Below are 18,988 nucleotides of genomic sequence, written 5' to 3' on the forward strand. Positions count from 1 at the left end.
TCCTCACTCATAAATCAAGATTAGTATCGGAGACGCGTTTGGCTAGGCCCTCCAATTATTTTTGTCCCTAATGTGTCTTTCTCTTTCTTAAGGAATTATTATTTGGTTTACTTTGTGTTATTTAAAATTAACTAACTTTTACCAAATAAAAATAATGCTATCATTTAATAATTTATATATTTTTTAGGTTAATCTCTCTCCACATTAAAATATATAAATTTATATACTTTGCCACCTAAATTTTGGAAGGTGGCTGTTATTACCTATCAATTATCAGTTCCCAAACCATTGATCTGTTATTGTTTCGGACAGAGGTCCCAGAAAAGCTAATCTATTACTGTTTCTGTCTTCTTTATTTTAATAAAATACTTATGATTTTTTATTTATACTTTATAAAAATTATAAATATTGAGTTAAATATAATATAACTTAATTGAATGTTGGATCAAAAAAATAAGAGCATAGTTAATAAAAATTAATTAAAGACATCTTAAACTTTAAAAAATAACAATTAAACTAAACCAAAAATCTTCTAAAATTTGATAATATAAAGGAACAGATAAACTTTTTCTTTAAATAATTACAAATGCTAAAAAAGTGTGAAAAAATAGCATTTGTTGAAGTTGATTTAAGTGGATATGTGAGAGGAAGTCGAAGTAAAATGCTAAAATAAGATAATCAAATGTGTCTTAAGAATAAGAGAGTGAAAAGTTGAAAGGTGCATGAGAATTTATTTGTATCTCTCAATCGATTCTTGTTGTTATATATGAGTTAATTCTAACAAAATTTACACTAATTTTTTTTTATTTTAAATTATTTTTATGATCAATGATAAAATGATAATATTCTATTTTTATCAATTAAAATACATTTTTAATCCATCAAACATATTACATCATTAATTAAATTTCATAAATCTTTATCTCAAATTCCACTATTTCTTATCTCATTTTCCTATTTCTTTGTTAAATTCATCTTAAAAAACAAAAACATTGGACAGTAAATTAAGTATATAAGTCTAAGGAGAAAATAAGTGAGATTCATTATGCTTTTACTATACTTTAATAAATCTGAGAAAGATTATTTGAAAAATGTTTTAGTAGCATCTTTCTCTCGAATTTATTGACTATTTTTTATAATATATTTTATTCACTTTCCTTTAAGCTATTTAAAATGTATGACATTTCCACTCCAAATACCATATGTTTGATAGTGTTGGCTCTTCCAAAAACTTGTTTTAGAGTATGAAGCAGTCAAAGAGAGAATTTCAAGAATTTCAAGAAATGAAGAAAGAAGAAAAAGAACAGAGAAGAGGAAAGAGTGAATCATTTTATCAAGTTGTGATGATACAAATCAACATATGATAGACCTCTATACCCCACTCTCAGAATTGCAAATTCCATTTTTTTTTTCGTTTCTTGTTTTGCATTATTAGCATCATTATCATTAAATGATTTTCAATGAATTATTATAAATGTTAATAATTTATTATACAGTATAAAATTTTTCGCTTTTACTCTTGTAATGATTTTTTTTATTTATTTCTGAAAGAGAAAGTAATGTGTTTCGAAATTTAGGACATTGATGAGGAAGAAAGAGTAAATGAAGGGTTTAATTATTCGTTACGTAACGTTGGGGTTGAAGTTGTTTATTTATATAGTATAATTATACAAGAATAATTTTTTTCTAAATTTATCATTTTTATATTTTTTTCTATTATACCATAATATATTTTTTCTTTTTTGGTGTCATTTAATATTTTAGGAATATACATATTATTTTTTCCTACTTATAACTTTCAATTTTCAGTTTTCTGTACCCGTAGGTTTCCTAATAAATGAAAGGCGGATTCACATTACGCTATGAATTGCCATTTTTTGTTCTGCTTGTCCTTTTCTTAGTTATTTTGAATTTTTATCTATAATTATTTTAAGGCTTAAATTTGATCCTCATTTTCGTAGTGTTTGTTGTGGATGGTCCTCATTTTGATAGAATGTGTAAAATGGTCCTCGTTTTTACCCAATGTTTAAAATAGTCATCATTTTCGCAATTCGTGTTTTATTTGGTCATTTTCTGTAACGCCGTTTAAATCATTAACAGAGCATTTGTACAATGTTTCGTTAATGATTTAAACGACATTACAGAAAAAAGACTAAATAAAACACGAATTGTGAAAATGAGAACCATTTTAAACATTCGGTAAAAATGATGACCAATTTAAACATTCTGTCAAAATGAGGACCATCCACAACAAACACTACGAAGATGAGGAATAAAAAGGTATTTAAGCCTTATTTTAATGGAACAACCCATTTTGGTATATACTTTCAGACAATTTTATTTTTATTTTGTAATAAATATATAATAAAAAATAAAATGTAAGTATATTTAAAATAAGATATTTTTATTTGATGCACTGAATTTATCTTTCTATATATCACCGATTATTTCATGCTGCTTAGGGAGAAAACATGTCAGTGAAACTTTGACGGATCCAAGTTTAACATATTTTATAGTTACCTAATCCGAATTCGTATAAATTATTTTAGTTTTCTAAAAATTAATATTAAAGGAAATGATAATGTTTCTACAAATAATAAGACATTGTCTTAAAGATGGGTTATCTTCAAAAATTAAATAATTAAACTCACTTGTTTTAGCTAACAAATAATTTTAATTATATAAACACATAATAGAATATTATTATCAAATTAAGTAAAGAAAAATATTCATAGCCAATTATTGTTTACGATCAAAAATCGTAAATTAATCATAATTATTTTTTAACCTTAAAAAAAAAAAAAAGTGGATCCTTTTTTTCCGTTTATCTCCACCATTGAATTATGCTCTCATTGGATGCATGTAATGTAAGCATTATTGGATGGGAATCTTTCCTCGTAATGAAACTTACCTTTTGTGTTTTTCAATTAGTTCTCCTCGTCCTTTCTCATCAATCGCAATTTATCTAACCCAAGTTGAGAAATAAATAATAGAGTTTGCTATTTAAATGCAATTCTTTTTCTTTTTCTTTTTTTTTACACCATTACTAGTACTATTCATAGAAGTTTCACTATCCTTAATGGGATTAATGTATGATGTTTGAAATGAGGAACTGGAGAAGGATTTTTAAAATTTGGATAAGTGCAGTAAATTAGGATGAAATAGTTAAATATTTGAATTAATCGATATTTAAATTTCTTATAAATTTTAATATTTTTAAATGATTTTTGTGAGAATTAAAAAATCATACTAAAAGATAATTGTGTTTAAAATAATGAGATCCTAGTATTATTTTAATAATAAATCGCTTATATATAAATAGAAATTTCATAAAAAAATTTCATTAATTAGAAAACACTATCTCTCTAAAATTTCTCTCTCTAAATTCTTTCTGCACTCTCTAAAATATCTCATTATACTTTCCTCCCTTTGAAGATCAAAGATCGCCAGAGTGATCACTGTGGCGAGATCTTCAAGTTTGTCCGATCAAAACCTTGAATTGAGTAAGTAATAATTATGCTCTTTTCTTGGTCTTCTCTTAAAAACCCTCCATGTGATATTATCTGTATTGCATGTGAGGTTGGAGTGTCTTGTAAGAATCTCTGCTGATTAGTGGCTCTAATGATGTTCCCTGATCGTGTTTCTGCTAATTCTAGGTTGAATTGTGAGCATCGACAGTAGAAGAGGATTTTAGGTTATGTTCTAATTGTCTGAGTCAATCGCAGGTAAGGAAAGCTAATAATTGATTCTACTTAAAGAATTCAGAGGATGTAATTGTGTGTAATTAGAATTGACTGTTTGATTGCTGTAGATTGTGAACTGATTGATGCTTTGTATAAGTGAGATGTGAATGCATTGTATGAATTGGGATTAAACTGAGAAAAATGGATACTTGAGTCATAACTCTAATTGACATCATATTCCTCGTTTAAAAACTAATTTGAAACCAAATAAATCTGCAATATATGTGCAGTCATGAAAACAAGTAGCAGATTCCTCAAGAAAATCAAATCTATACTGTTTGTTTGTGTGGTGCTAAACCTCAGAATCAGCGCTGAGCGTGGGAAAATTGTGAGAGAATCAATGTTGAGCATCGCCTAGATTATGAAAAATTTAGTCTAAATATTTTTAATATTTTCATAATCTTTTATACTTTTTTGAATTTTTTGAATATTTTATATTAGGTCAAATAACATTTTTAGTTAATTAAATTGAGTCTGACATATTTTATAACCTAGAATTAACTAAAAGTATTAATTCACTTAACAGAAAATATTACAAATAGTTACCTATTCAGCAAATTTAATGAATATTTGTGATTGGATTTTTCTTTTTTTAATTCATTGGATTTTTACCACAGTCACAGAGTAGAATGGAATTGCTTGATATCGAAGTAGCTTGCAACCTAAGGTACTAAAAGGAAAGAGCACCATCACCCAATCATTCATTCCCTTATTTGGCCTTTTTCCTTTATCATTCCTCGTAAATGGAAAGTGGGTCCTACAATCGCTTCCAATTCTCTCTCTACATATACATTGGATGTTAATGGAGGAGACGATCAACTTGCAAACTCTTTTATTCATCGTCTCGTCAGCATGAAAGGATCAGGTAACTTCTTTTTCTTTTTCTTTTTCTGAAGTTTCCAGAAGTTTTATCTTTATTAGTTCGTTCTTGGTGGTTGAAAATCCGATTTGTTTCTGACTAGGGAACGAGCACCCCTGCTATGTCCCACCAGAACTGGTGAATTGTTCATCAAAAGCTTGCAGTGTGACGTACCAATACTACTGCTATTTGATGGAGTTGAAGCAGGACTACAAGTATGAGGTGTGTGTTCGTGACATTGTACTTGCAATTAGGTCTGAACTTGATCCCCAAATCGTAGATGCATTATCAGGCACATCATTTGTTGTTGAAAGGGGAAAATTGTCACTCAACCTTACATCTGCCAAACCCGTTCGACTTAGCCCTCAACAGGTGTGTGTGCCCTTACATCTTCTGTCCTTTTTTATGTCATATTAAATTTCGATTGCATAGATTATGTCTGCCAAAATGTATATTAATTTATAATCTATAATTATTAACGTTTATATTCTGAAAATTTTAAATATTTTGATCACTATTTAAGTGTTGATATATTTTTTTTATGAAACTTGATTCAGTGAGCTTTACTTTTATAACCGTTTTTATAAAAATGAATTATACTAAATGACAGCGATTCTTTTTCAAAACAATGTGTGATGTGTAACAACCATAAATGCAAAATTAAATTAAAAAAAAATTTAATAGTCATATTTATTTCGTACTCTTAATCCCGCGTAATCTAGTGATTTATATTTAGAATCTATTTGCGTACAAATTAAAAAAAAAAATCCTGATTTTTTTTTTGCTATATTAAAGAAAAAGCTTAAAAATCTCATTTGCCAAACTTGTACTCATACTCAGAGTTATTGCATATGGTTCCGTCAATTGAAAAGAGTTGTTTTTTTATTTTATTTTAAGAAACTTATAATTATTGCATATGGTTCCGTGAATTAAATATTGTTTCTATTGATTAAAAAAATTAATATAAACTGTTTTTTCTGTAATGTTTATTGATATCATTTATCTCCATATTCAAGAACACTTACCTATACTGTGTATTTTTATTTAAGGTTGAGCAATGTAGAAGATTTCAGACTACCCTGTTTAGGATCCTGCTGAATCGGGACGATAATAAGTTAGCAAGTGATTCAGATAATTTCTGTCTAGGAGATAATCCTGAATTTGATTATCTTCTGCTCCCAGCCACTGTTGAACACCTGAGACCTTCAAATTCAATTATTGATTGGGAGTCTGTCAATTCTTGTCCTTTTTCATCTGAAAGTACCTGTGATTCCAATTGCAAGGATCATGCATGTGATGTGAAGATAAAAAATGGTTCAGTTTGCTCTTGCAAACTTGAAAACTGTGTTGTCTACACTCCTCACAGTAAGTCTTTCTATACCATGACTCCTATAATATGGGATTTGAATGGCAACTCAACACTACGATACCTTGGTCGTGATAGAACTGCCACTTACAAGGAGCACTTCAAAAACAAGTAAATTTTTGTAGCTTACTTATATACTTGTGTCTTAGATTCCAACCATTGAGCACCAAGAATGATTTCGACTTTTGTTCCAAATTTCAGGCACCGGATTGAATTGGATTTTCCACACCAATCTCTACTTCGTGGAAGGAAAGTTTTTGAAGTCGGGAATTACCTTTTGAAGGATAGGAAAAATAAGAAAAAAGGTTCAAGTTATTTACTTTTTTACATATTCGTTTTTCATATACTCTACTTCCTGGTATTGCTATGTGACTCATATAACCCAAAAGTTTTACAAGGTTTTGTAGTTCTAGTTGTTCTGCATGGAGGAAACAGAAAGAATATGTCTTCATGTTGTGTATTGTATGCGCACACTTGGTTCTTGTTTATATTCATGTATTAAGGTACAACAGAATCAATGATCATCACTGTAACAGAGGTATAAAAGCTGATCCTATTAAAAGATTTGAAAAACTATATAAAAGGACTTCTGTGAGTTAGTTCATAAGAAAATTTATTTGATTTATTCATTTTTTTTCTCTTAAAAATCTTTGTGGAAAAATTTGTCTAGCTATCCTCTTACTTTCCTCAGAGGTATTAAAACATCTCTGCATTGTTTTCGGGATGTGCATACCATGATGTTTTTATTAACAATGTATTAGCATGATACTATTTTATGTAGTTTAAGTTGTCGCATTACTTGCTCGTGTATAATGTTGAAGCCGTTATAGAGGCATTTGAGCAAGTTTATTACAAATATCAAGAAATCTGATCAAACTTTTTGACCCCTTTCACTAGGAGAAAAAATGGGTTCTGAAGAATTGCCGCCAGAACTTTGTTCCGTAATCATGTCACCAATATCAATTGGTACCGTATATTCATTTTCTTTTATTCCATCAATCATGCATTGGCTTGAGGGCTTGCTCGTTGCTTTCAACTTAAGAAAGATGCTCTTGGATCATTGCACAAAAAATGATATCCCAATCATCAAGGTAAATCACTTCTTTCTGTGAAAATGCTTATAATTTGCACATGATTATATTTTTACATTGATCACCACGATTCACTTATAGGAGACAATTTCATGTTTTAGTTGATGAGAACAAATTATATAGTTTCACTACTGAAAATTTTACATTACATGAGATTTTTTTCAAATTTGTTAAAAAAATTTAAAAAATTTTGTAAGATTTTTTTTTTCGTCATTTTTTCTAAGAATTTTAATTGATAAATAATTTCTTTGTGGATAATTATTTCTTATAAAGTTATAAAATTTACATATATTTTCTACATTTTTTATAGAAAATTTTTATACAAAATATTTTGTAAAATAATTGATAATAATTTCTTATAATTTTTTTCATAACAAAATTTGTAAATATTTTATATAAAAAAAGAATTTAAAATGAAAAGATTAGTTCTAATTTAAATGAAAATATTGATATCATTTCTCATTATGAGAATAACTTAAATTTACAGAATAAAACAGTAAATAAATATATTGAATATAAATGTTAAAAGTGGGTCGATGTGATTCTCAGATCTAGAAAGCTAGACTAACTCATTTTAGTCAACTTAATTTTGATTCATCTTATAATAAATTAAAATTCTTTTTAACTTAGTATGACCTATTAGGAGTTGGTGAATTCATCAAACTTAAAAGAAATTAAAAAGGTATATAACACAAGAAAACCAATTATTAAGGTTAAACTGAACCTTTTATGTGTGGAATGTTAATAGATTTGGTGACTTTTTTAAAGAAAAAAATTATGTGACTTTAGTTCATCTTCATGAATGACATATTTTAATTTTAAAAAAATAATAATAAAAAATATATGAAAATAAACTAAAGTTATATGATTTTTTCTTCTAAAAAATCTAAGAATCTGGTGTGGAATAACATTTGAAAAGTTAAACTTTTAAAAAGAGAAAAGAATAACAAAAATCTTAATAGCGTAAAGTCTTGTACTAAGGTGCAAATTTGAAAATTAATGGATTAAACAATGCAACAAGGTGTACTTTTTTCTTATGTTTTGTTGATACTTTTCGTAATCTTTATGGCTGGATTTTAGTTGTAATTAGGGTTTATACATGATGGTTGTAATGGATGAATGATAAAGTTAAAGCCTGGAGGTATAATATGGGAATTGATTCTAACAATATTATTAGTCTATCTTCTTTATTATCTACTGTATCCTATTTTTTACAAAATCAAGAAAACAAAATATTTAATAAAGTCAACTTAATTTTACTCACGTTTTAATTAGTATGATCTGTTATAATTGTTGGCAAATTAATTTATTTAATTCTCCTAACTTTTTCATATTTTTCTATTAAGTTATTTTATATTTTAAATTGTATTATAATTAAAGTGGATTGACTTAATCTTTTTGTATAAATTAAAGTGTTCACTTATTTTACTAAACACTAACCATAATTAAGAAGAAAAATTATAAAAGTAGGAAGCAAACATCAAAATATTAAATTATATAACTAAAAAAATGAATAGATCACGCATACGAACCATTCCATAATTATAATCTTAAAAAAATATATATACATAATTAAAAGTAGTAATTAGTTATAATAAAAGAATAAAAGAAAACTAGAAGCTGCTGTTTGATGGATTAAGGATGAAATCACCTTCAATCCGATTTGAATCTATATTAATATGCATATCAGTGTGGATCAAGTTAAATTTATCCCATATTTAAAATACCTTCTTTCTTTTTTTTTTTAATTCAACCTATGTCTAACCGATTGTGAGCTAAGATGATTCAAGTATTTAATGTTTTTTTTGACAACCCTAATTTTATTTATATTGGAAAAGAAACAGAAACATATTTAAAAAAAAGGTATATATATAGATTACTATTCTATATGTTGTGTTATATTATTAATTATTAATATTGTTCTTCAACAACTGGGTTTAAAGTTTTACTTTGATAGCACATTATATATTTAATAAAATTATTTATCATATAGATTATTAAATGGGAGAAAATCTAAATATAATTAGAAAGTACATAAGTATTTTGCATGAAGTTTTGAGTTAAAGTTTATCATGCTTATGGTAGGTATTCGAAGCAATAACTGCAAAGGGATGTCAAGAGGCATACAATTACGAAAACTTAGAGACACTTGGAGATTCTTTTCTAAAATACGCTGTTAGTCAACAGCTTTTCAAGACCCATCAAAACGATCGAGAGGGTATCCTTTCCAAGCTCAGGGAAGGCCTCATCTCCAATGTTGCCTTGCGTAAATTTGCTTCTGACAAAAATCTTCCGGTACACTATTATGTTTTGCCTCTTTTCTTATTCTTATACTTTCAGTATAAGCTTCATTTCAAGCACTTGCACTTGTATGTTAGTATAAAAGGGAAGAATCCATTATAGTAACAATAGTTTCTTGTTTAACAATTTGTATTGACTTTCTTTATCATTGAAGTTTCTTATATTTCAGACTAAGCCAAACGAAGTAAACTAATTTACTCTTAAGGAATATACCTTAACATACTTTTAGATCGGCCAAACTATACAAATCATTGAACAGTGCTTGTGTCTGTATTGTCAAAATAACCTTTTGGAATCTCATATAGGATAACTGGAAATTATCCCTGGTTCTATTTTTCGGCACTGTTTTTGAAAAGAATTTCAAATGGAAACCTTTTTCACATATTGCAGGGTTTCATACGAATGGAAGCATTTGATCCAAAACAGTGGATCATACCTGGCGATAAGACAAAGAGTCTCTTGCTAGAAGAAGGGTTGGTTTCCAGTGGAAGAACAAGCATGTATGTTGGTAGAAAGAGAAAAATAGAACTCAAAAAGGTTGCTGATGTTGTTGAGGCACTAATTGGTGCCTTTATAAGCACAGAAGATGAAGAATCTGCTTTATCGTTTATTAATTGGATTGGAATCGAGGTTGACACCAGCATTATTCCATATGAGAGGCACCTAAGCACCGACCCTGAGAATCTTGTAGATGTCAAATTTTTAGAATCTCGGCTGAATAATTATAAGTTTGAAGACCCTTACCTTCTAGTAGAGGCTCTCACCCATGGTTCTTACAAAGGACCAGAAATTCGGACATGTTATGAGGTACTGTCATGATTATTTATTTACATACTAACTAGAAGGATGATATACTATGACAACTTTAGGGTATATAAGAGGATGGAATAAAGGTTTCATTTCACCACATTCAATTCTACATTTTATTGTAATTCATTCCACATTTTATTCTATCTGTTTCCATCAAATTTGGAATTCCTTGCAGTACTGTATCTCTGGTAAATTCTTAACATGCTCTTCTGCAGCGATTAGAATTTCTTGGCGACGCAGTGTTGGACAATTTGATCACGATGCATCTCTACAAGGAATATTTCAATGAAAAAATTTCACCGGGATTTCTGACAACCATGAGGTCTATTTCTGTGAACAATGAGTGCTACGCACTGTCAGCCATTAAAGCTAAGCTGCACAAACACATACTCTGTGACTCAGTAGTAAGAAAGAACATTGAGAAGACAATGAAAGGCGTTGAGAATTTATCTTTGGAATCAACTTTTGGATGGGAGCTAGAAACATATTTCTGTCCGGTCAGTTGTTTAAAATTTCAGTTCATAACTTCTTCCAATCCCAACATTTTTCATTATTATTCACATTACTTTATTACCACATGCAAAATGTTACAAGTCTGTATTGAATAGAATATGAAGTTTAATGCTGTATTAGGTGCATTTTTTTTTTCAATTTTTGTCAGGTGCTTGCGGATGTTATAGAATCTATAGCAGGAGCGATTTTTGTTGATTCAGGATACAAGAAAGAGATTGTTTTCGAAAGCATAAAGCCCCTATTGAAACCACTTGTCACACCTGAAACAGCGAAGCGACATCCTATTAGTGAGTTGCAAGAACTGTGCCAGAAAAATCAATACAAATTGACAGAGCACGAGCACCCCTCTGTCCGTGAAAACGATGAAACTTTGTTTAAAATTGAGGTGAAAGCTAACAGGATCACGCGAACTGCTAAGGCTTCTAATAAAGATACAGCTCGCAAAATGGCCTCCAAGGAAGTTTTAAAAGAATTGCAGGTAACAGAATCGAAGTTATCAATGAATAGAACACGATTTTTGTTCCCTCTATTATGCGCAGTCTTTTTGTTTTGTTGGTTTGTGGATGAAATGATATTTCATGTAGTAAGTTATTTTTTAAACTCGTTTAAGTTTTGAAAACTTTTATTTGTAATTGCAGATTTGCAAGTCTCTTGGCTAATTCATGTTGTACGCCCAAGGAATGCTATTATATCAAGGTTTTGTAATAATATTATATGGCATTTGGACTGAAATAAAGTAGATTGATGAACCATCTGCATGCGTATTCATTGAAATCAAATAGACATATAATGGAAAATACCCAACAAGTTAGCATTAAAGCTAAAGAAAAGTTAAGAGATAAATAGATATTCTTCATTGGTAGATTGGAAATAAAAAATAAAAACAACTGCACGAACTACAATCTTTTGTTTTTTTGTAAATTTTGTATCTGGTTTTCAATTTTTAAATTGGTTGATTCTTCAACCTTTAATTTCCTAAAGTTTGTTTTGGTCGAAAACACTCAATTTTTTTATCTAGGTTTTAACATATTTCTTTCAAGAAGACTTATAGAAAAAGAAAAATAAATAAATATACTTTTGCAAAAGTTAAAATTATGTGGTGTATAAGCTCATTTGTGAAAATAATTTTCTCGTACATCTTTAAAGTAATTTTAATTTATGAAAATAAATCGTATTTATTCTTCTTTTCCTTCTAAAAATCTGAATAGAAGAAATTGCGCAAACAGATCTTATAAATTTGAAACGTTAAAAAATTGTTAAACTTTTTCTTGGCTTAAAAACCCTTTTAAAGTAAAAATGTTTCAATAATATTTTCTGTAAACATGTAGTTCTATTTAAAATTAAGTATCCTCTCCAATTGAAGATAATATAATTAAGATAAAAATAGTGAAAATAATAATTTTATTTTAATAATTATAACTAACATTAAGTGTAATAAACCCTAAACCTTCAAATAAATGTTAAAGATCGATTAATGATTAATTAATGAAATCATATTTTAATGATATTTGCAAACAAAATCAGAATAATAGTTCCACTTGTTGAGTACTAACAATGAATTCCCAACAACATAGTTCAACCATATTACCTTGACCCCCACATGCCTCATTTCTTCCTACCTCAATTCAGGATGATATAACAACTTACAAACGTGTTATCAATTTGGGAATTTAATGGGAGACCAGGGCCATTAAAGACAATTATTCCAACTCAAATAATGTAATTATCACAAGCAGATTACAGAAGTCAAACCTAGTCATATTTGCTCACACTTAAATAATCTCAGTTGAAACAACTATTGAAAAAGATATATATTTTGTTGAAATTCAAAAAAGATAGATTATATATAATTGAGACAACTAATAAAACAAAAGTAAATATGTTTTTTTTAGCATAATTCTACCCAACCACTTTTGATATGACATCATCGTGTCTTTGCAAGTTGTATCTGACTAATGGCAAATTTCCTCAAACAAAACTGAAAGTAATGCCGGTACGCGGGCTTCACAGAAGATCAAAAAAATAATCCAAACCTTGGCCAATTTCCCAAATCGAGATGCCACATCCCCATGAACGAGCTTCCTCTAACCGCAAAGAAATTGACTTCAAAGATGGATAGAATACGGCGTGTCTGATATCCTTGTCGTCATTGTAAATGAAAAAATGTTCCCCACTATTCTTATCCCACTGCAGTTCAGGCCTATGCTTCTCCAAAAGTGCCAGGTAATCTCTCCCAATAATAGCTCCACCACCACCTGCATCTGCACTAGCAAATTTCACTAATGTGCAAAAACAGAAAAAAGTTTTTACATGATAATACCTCCGAAAAACTCAGAGTTCTCTAAGATCTCAAAGCATCAAAATGGATAAAATAGGTGTTCTTGTTAATAAGAAATTCATATAAATATCACTCTAATCTAATGGAGCACATTACTTTCTCCATCCTCTCTCCTTGGTTTCCTAGTGGGGTTCTCTTAAGCACCACTTTAGCGGTTATAGTACTTTTGTGTGTGTATTCCACATTGCCACCGTGAAATTAGACATTTTAAATTTCAATTCTGGTACCCAAACTCCTTTATTCCCTCCTACCAAAAAATGCAGGGATAAGAAACAAAGCAATTACCTCTTGAAAGGGAGAAATCATTTCCATAGAAGTTGATGCCGAGAAGTATCTTCGGAGCAAGACTTTGGGCTCTACTGCCAGAGTTACCAAGAAGCAGCTGCAGAACAATCTGAATCCATTTCAAAGGTGCATTAGGACCAGGATTATGAGGATTAGAAAAGTCGTATGTCATTAACGAAAATCCATCCACAGCGTCACTTAAAGTCTCAAGATCTTTAGGACCAAAGTCATGCTCTTGCAGCTTCTCGGAGGACGGTGGACCTATAACATAGACTAACTGCAGCTTCTGCCCACTAATTTTCTCTGAGCCTATAGAATGCAGTGCATCTCCAAGCTGTTTTACAAACCGCAATGCCTGTGCTAGCAAAAGAAGAAAGCACCATATGTATTACTAGAGTGCCTTAATACAAAATGAATGTATTGTCACAGAAACACGATGATTGAATTTACATTTTTCCCAGTAGCAATTTATCTATGCTAATAGAGTTATCAATAACAAAACTATCATACAGGTGCAGGTGACAAAATTGTAATGTTGTGCTTCCGTTGAAGAGAACTTAATCATGTGACTCATGTTCCAAGTGGTAAAGGAACCACCTCAGTCCTTCATTACTGAAGTAATGACAAATTTTATGTAACCATTTAATGACTGACCTTGTCATCTTTAAGCAATCACAGAATGAAAGAAGGCTCAATAGCTTAGTCCGTAACATAACTTTGCTGTATAAAAAACAGTATTGAAAAAGATTAAACAAATCAACTGCTCACCAAATTCCGCATGTTTGGATCATGCAAGATACCATAGGCTGCCCACCTTGACCAAGATTCTAAAACGATACCATCATATCCCATTTCCCTACAGAAGAAAAACATTCACATGAAAAGCAAATCATAGCACAACATAGTGAGGAAGGAAATGCTTCATATATGGATCTGATTTATCTGAATACTTGCTTCCATGACAACTGCTGACACTCATGCAATTCATTCGTAATGGGTTTGATATAGGGGAACAAACTCTATCATAACGCCTTTAGCTGGGTAAAGGAAGCAATAAATACACTACAAACCTTTTTAGATAGAAATTACAAGCAAAAACCAATTATTGGCAAAAATAGTCCTGGTTTAAAAACAAATTAATTCAATGGTTAATTAGTGTTGTGATATCATTCACCAATTAAGTGGTCAGTTGACTATTTCCTAAACTCGATATCAATATCAAGAGTTCCTTTTGCACATGGCACCAAGAGACAAATCCAATTATTTATCCTCAGAGTTGACGATAATAAAAGATGTACAGCTAAATTAGAGACCTTAAGCAAAAGCAAGACATTTTCAAACATTCAGGAAATAACTATGTTCCCATGATGCCAAAGCCAACGAGTTATCTAGAAAAATATTTAGAGGCTTACTTGCACTCTGTTACTATAAGGTTAATGGCTTTGTTCCTTTGTTTTTCCTTCCCCAACAGCACCTCTGGTGATGCTTCCAGAACAATTCTAGGCAAAATCTACATGTAATTGAAAAGAAATGGACAGACTGATAAGGCCAGTTACAAAGAAAGTATAAAACAATTCCAAGACAATTAAACAAGTGATAAGTCCAACAAGTTCGAGAAAAAATGGGATTAGCCACATTGTAGCCAGTACAAGGTCCAAATCAGACTGTCCCAGAAGCTTTTACTTGGGATGAGTTAAAGTACTCAACAACCTCACTCTTTATTTACTTTAGATGAATGAAAGTGAGGGGAGAGAGAAAATGGAAATAAAGAAAATTTTGAATTTTTTGAAAAATTCTCTCTTTAACCAAATAATAGAATATGCATTGTTATCCATGTTTTTTCTCTTCTCTACTTTCTTTCCAGTTGTCAGCCATCCCTCTTAACTCGTCAGTCAGTATATGCTAGACAATAGAGGATATATATTTTCGTTCAAATTAGATTGCCACCCACACATCCCGGAGCTGCATTACATGAATTTCATCATAAACATACATAGCATTAAGCATTCATCATGCTCCATATCATGTGTACTGTAGACAGATCAAAGGATTGAGTTCTCTGAGATTTAAAAAATATAAACAAAGAAACCAAGTTACTGGCTAAGTGATAATAGCGTTCTCGTAAAGAAGCAAAGGAGAAAAGCTAAAGGGAATACACATATAACATATTTCATTGCTAGCTGTTGATGACTTGAGGCAACATTCTGTCTGGAATAAACTTTACAGGATTAGTCGAGGTCTAGTAATAAATCTGGGAATGATTGAGCACAATAATCCAGACACAAAGAACCCTAAACCCTATACATAATTCTCCAATTTAGCTCTATTTTCTGGTTTATAAATCTAAAATAAAAATTTATTAAGTAAAAAGTTTTCGAAGTGAAAATAAGACCTGCCAAAAATTGTGGATAAAGGGGCATTTAATTTGCCAGCAATGAATGAAATGAAAATAAGTTTAAAAGTTGAGAATAATTCATTGTACCAAAGCTTCTCCTGTCGTTCTAAGCGCTGAGATCCATCCTCTGTCAGCATTATGTCTCCCCTCTAGAACTAAGCTACTCTGTTGGCTGGCAATAACAACTGATGAAACAAAACCATAAAGCAGTATAATAAAAGCTTACTATATAACAAACCCAGGGCTTTATAATCAAGTAGTCACCAGAATATCATTGCAGTGAAAAAATTATAAAGCAAGTGAGGATTAAAATATTCTGCTGATCCTCAAGGAGGCAGTGATGTCGGTTAACATCAGCCCTGGATAATTTTTCTTCTCCCAAAAGGAAGCATATCAGGTCATAATTTGTACAAAAATGAATGGTAGAATAACGCATAAAACTTCAGAAACCAAAACTTGTAGAAATATTTTAGTGCTTGCAAAATACAGTTGAAAGCTTTGATGAAAAGGTACAAGGAGAATTATGAATCACACGGGTCATAGGTCTTAACTATGCACCCACCCCTCTATTTCTTCAAAATGTAATTTAGAACTGATGTACATACCTCTTTAGATCATACCAAACGGGTGATATATGTGTAAATTTAGAGTTGAACCTCTTTGCCAATTCGTAACCTCGAGAATTCCTGTCATAATTAACATTTTTTAACATACAAAGGATTGTAATCACAGGAAGAATGACACGAAGGAAAAGAATCTCATCCAAACAGATCAGAAAATTGAATTTTCATATTAAACACTAAGCAATATAACTATGAAGATGTTAAACTTTGGGAAACAGGTCAGACAGTAGAGGACATGAATTGGGTTTTACCAAAATGAAGAATCGTGATACTGTGACAAACAAAACCATAACTTTCAAATTGTGAAATTTCACCAAGGTTTTAAAATCAATAAGGGTTGGGTGAAGCAATTTCCTATTATACTTACTTTTTTCTACCAAAAATAAAAGATGGGGCAGAAAATTTAAGAATCATCCAGACTAATGAACTATATAATAAGAATACATGTCTCTTTATAATGTATAAAGATAATACCCCTGCATCCAAAATATTTTAAAAGTGCTGACGGTTGTTGAGTGAATAAATTACTTAACATGCGCATTTGCATCAACTAGCCAAAATCACAGAGTTGATATTTTATTTAATGAGCTGTATTATGGAAAAACATGTCCATTTCACCCGTACACATCTGATGATCTATATCTCACTTAAATGATAACTAAAATTATAAGTTTCCACCACAACCAAGCCTATTCTCTTACAAATCTCAACTCCCTTTATTTATCCCACGCACTCCCTCTTTTCAGAGACCTTTAAATGAATTTTTACAAGATGGGACTGTTTAGTAGATTTATGCTCAAGGATAAAAATAGGAATAAGTTCTTATGCGATCAAACGTTAAAATAAACTTCAAATGTTCGTACACCTGCTTCGGAGGTGCCGGTGCCACTAGTTAAAAGTTATTCATTTGATTATTGTGTACTAATTAGTTTCATTCATATTAGCATACCATCTCAAACCAGGATCAGATACGGCCAGTTTCACTATTAGCACTCGACACTTGAAATTAGGAGATCAAAAACGTCTTGCAAATTATATCATAATCGGAAAAAATAAACTATCACATTACATCAAACCAAATTGTTTCTTTAGCAGAAAATATTCCATGCCAAGTACCATATTATATTCAATTATTCGTCAAAGAAATTGCTAAAATTTGCTAAATTAACATACAAAAAAAAAAAAATACATACCAGGGAGTAATGTAGCCAAGCACAGGATAATTATAATGGCGCTGAGAGGTATTTTCTGATACTTTGGAATTTTCCTAATCCATTGTAATTAACAACATCGGGTACCAAAATCAAAACTGGAAAGAATTTAGTTCTTTATAAGTAAAAAAATGTGTTATGTTATGATTTGATTTTGGGCGGTACTTACGGTGAGTACATGTTGGTAATTAGCATGGGTTGTTACAAGGCCTTGCTCATACACATACGATTCTTGATATTGCGACGGAGAAGATTTTCTGAACCGGTAAGCGACGATAGCAATAATGGACGATATGACGAAGAAGAAAACGATATTTCTGCGACCGGAAGATGAGTTGACCCGTCTTGTAGACGATTCCACTCGGTTTTCCCGACGAACACCGACTGGCGCTGATCGCTTCTTCGCCATCTCCTCCGTCTAGGTTTTCTAACACTGCAAACGACACCGTAGTGTGCTTCTGTTGCATATTTATGTAATAAAAAATGGGAAATAATTTATAATAATATTTTTATTTTTATTTTCTAAAACATAGAAAAACTTGTAGAGTTATTTCAATTTTAGTTTAATTATTTTCAACTGAGTTTATAGTTTTTTTTTTTCTATTAAGCATTCGATAGTTTTGTACTTTTTCAATATAATTAATTTCAATATTTATAATTTTTCTATTTATATTTTAAATGATATAATTTTTATTAGTCATATATATAAAATAATAAAATAATATTATAATTGATAGAAAATAATAATAAAATTATTATTTTTATTGAAGATGTGTTAAATAGTATACTCTCCACGCTGTCGTATAATTTTTAGATCTTTATTATCATCACTTATACTAATTAAAAGTCCTTACCACTATTCATATATGTGATACATGATCTATTATTATTATTTAATATTTTGTTATGAAAATAATAAAAAATTATTATAATTTTATATTAATAGAAATATTTTGCTTTTTAATACAATGAGACGAAATAAATAAAATGATGAAATAAAATAACACTTATGTTACATCGTTACAAAAATTAAATAAAAAAAAACTTAATTAAAAATATAAACAATAAAAAAATTAATAAAAGCTTAATTGAAGTTTCTAAATTTATGAATAATAAAATAAGCGTTGAATTTGTTACTATTTTAGAGTCTTAAAATTTTTTCATTCACATTGTTTAGGCTATGAAAAATGTATGTCATCGATAAAAATATATGAATTAAAAATTTCAGCGTGTCAAACTTAATAAGCAAATACACCATCATGTGCATGAAGTAACATTTTCAAATATCATTTCAACTTATCCTCCTTTAGAAAATGTAAAAACCAACAAAGGGAACACCAAAGTTAAAATAGCTCATTAAATATGTTGGAGTGTGCATTTATAAGTGTCTCTATAACGTTAATAACGAGTAATTAGTCGTTTTCAATTAAAAATCTGTTAATTTTTTCATAAT

At 29.9% G+C, this 18,988-nt stretch overlaps 2 protein-coding genes across 4 annotated transcripts; one reads left to right on the forward strand and one right to left on the reverse strand.

Annotated features, from left to right (window-relative positions):
* Positions 1-4,449: 4,449 nt before the first annotated feature.
* On the forward strand, positions 4,450-11,435 carry LOC114187893 (endoribonuclease Dicer homolog 2-like). Of its 2 annotated transcripts, XM_085674367.1 has the most exons (10): positions 4,450-4,608; positions 4,706-4,974; positions 5,652-6,079; positions 6,170-6,273; positions 6,866-7,059; positions 9,145-9,354; positions 9,751-10,167; positions 10,386-10,667; positions 10,832-11,161; positions 11,322-11,435. In XM_085674367.1, the coding sequence occupies exons 1-10, from the start codon at positions 4,596-4,598 to the stop codon at positions 11,340-11,342; spliced, it is 2,268 nt and encodes a 755-aa protein (XP_085530493.1). In that variant the 5' UTR covers positions 4,450-4,595; the 3' UTR covers positions 11,343-11,435. The 2 variants fall into 2 exon arrangements, with proteins under 2 accessions (XP_085530493.1, XP_027932097.2); XM_028076296.2 differs by having other exon boundaries at positions 10,832-11,435.
* A 948-nt stretch (positions 11,436-12,383) lies between these two features.
* LOC114188222 (Glycosyl hydrolase superfamily protein) lies at positions 12,384-17,990 on the reverse strand. 2 transcript variants are annotated; one of them, XM_028076789.2, is made up of 8 exons: positions 17,705-17,990; positions 17,518-17,591; positions 16,307-16,387; positions 15,789-15,873; positions 14,719-14,816; positions 14,075-14,162; positions 13,307-13,661; positions 12,384-12,938 (listed from the first exon to the last, which is right to left on the reverse strand). In XM_028076789.2, the coding sequence occupies exons 1-8, from the start codon at positions 17,942-17,944 to the stop codon at positions 12,688-12,690; spliced, it is 1,272 nt and encodes a 423-aa protein (XP_027932590.2). In that variant the 5' UTR covers positions 17,945-17,990; the 3' UTR covers positions 12,384-12,687. The 2 variants fall into 2 exon arrangements, with proteins under 2 accessions (XP_027932590.2, XP_027932589.2); XM_028076788.2 differs by having other exon boundaries at positions 12,384-12,944.
* Positions 17,991-18,988: the final 998 nt, after the last annotated feature.

This window comes from Vigna unguiculata, chromosome 6, assembly GCF_037176805.1.
Source record: "Vigna unguiculata cultivar grain cowpea cultivar isolate G323 ecotype 2 chromosome 6, ASM3717680v1, whole genome shotgun sequence".
Taxonomy (NCBI): Eukaryota; Viridiplantae; Streptophyta; class Magnoliopsida; order Fabales; family Fabaceae; genus Vigna; species Vigna unguiculata.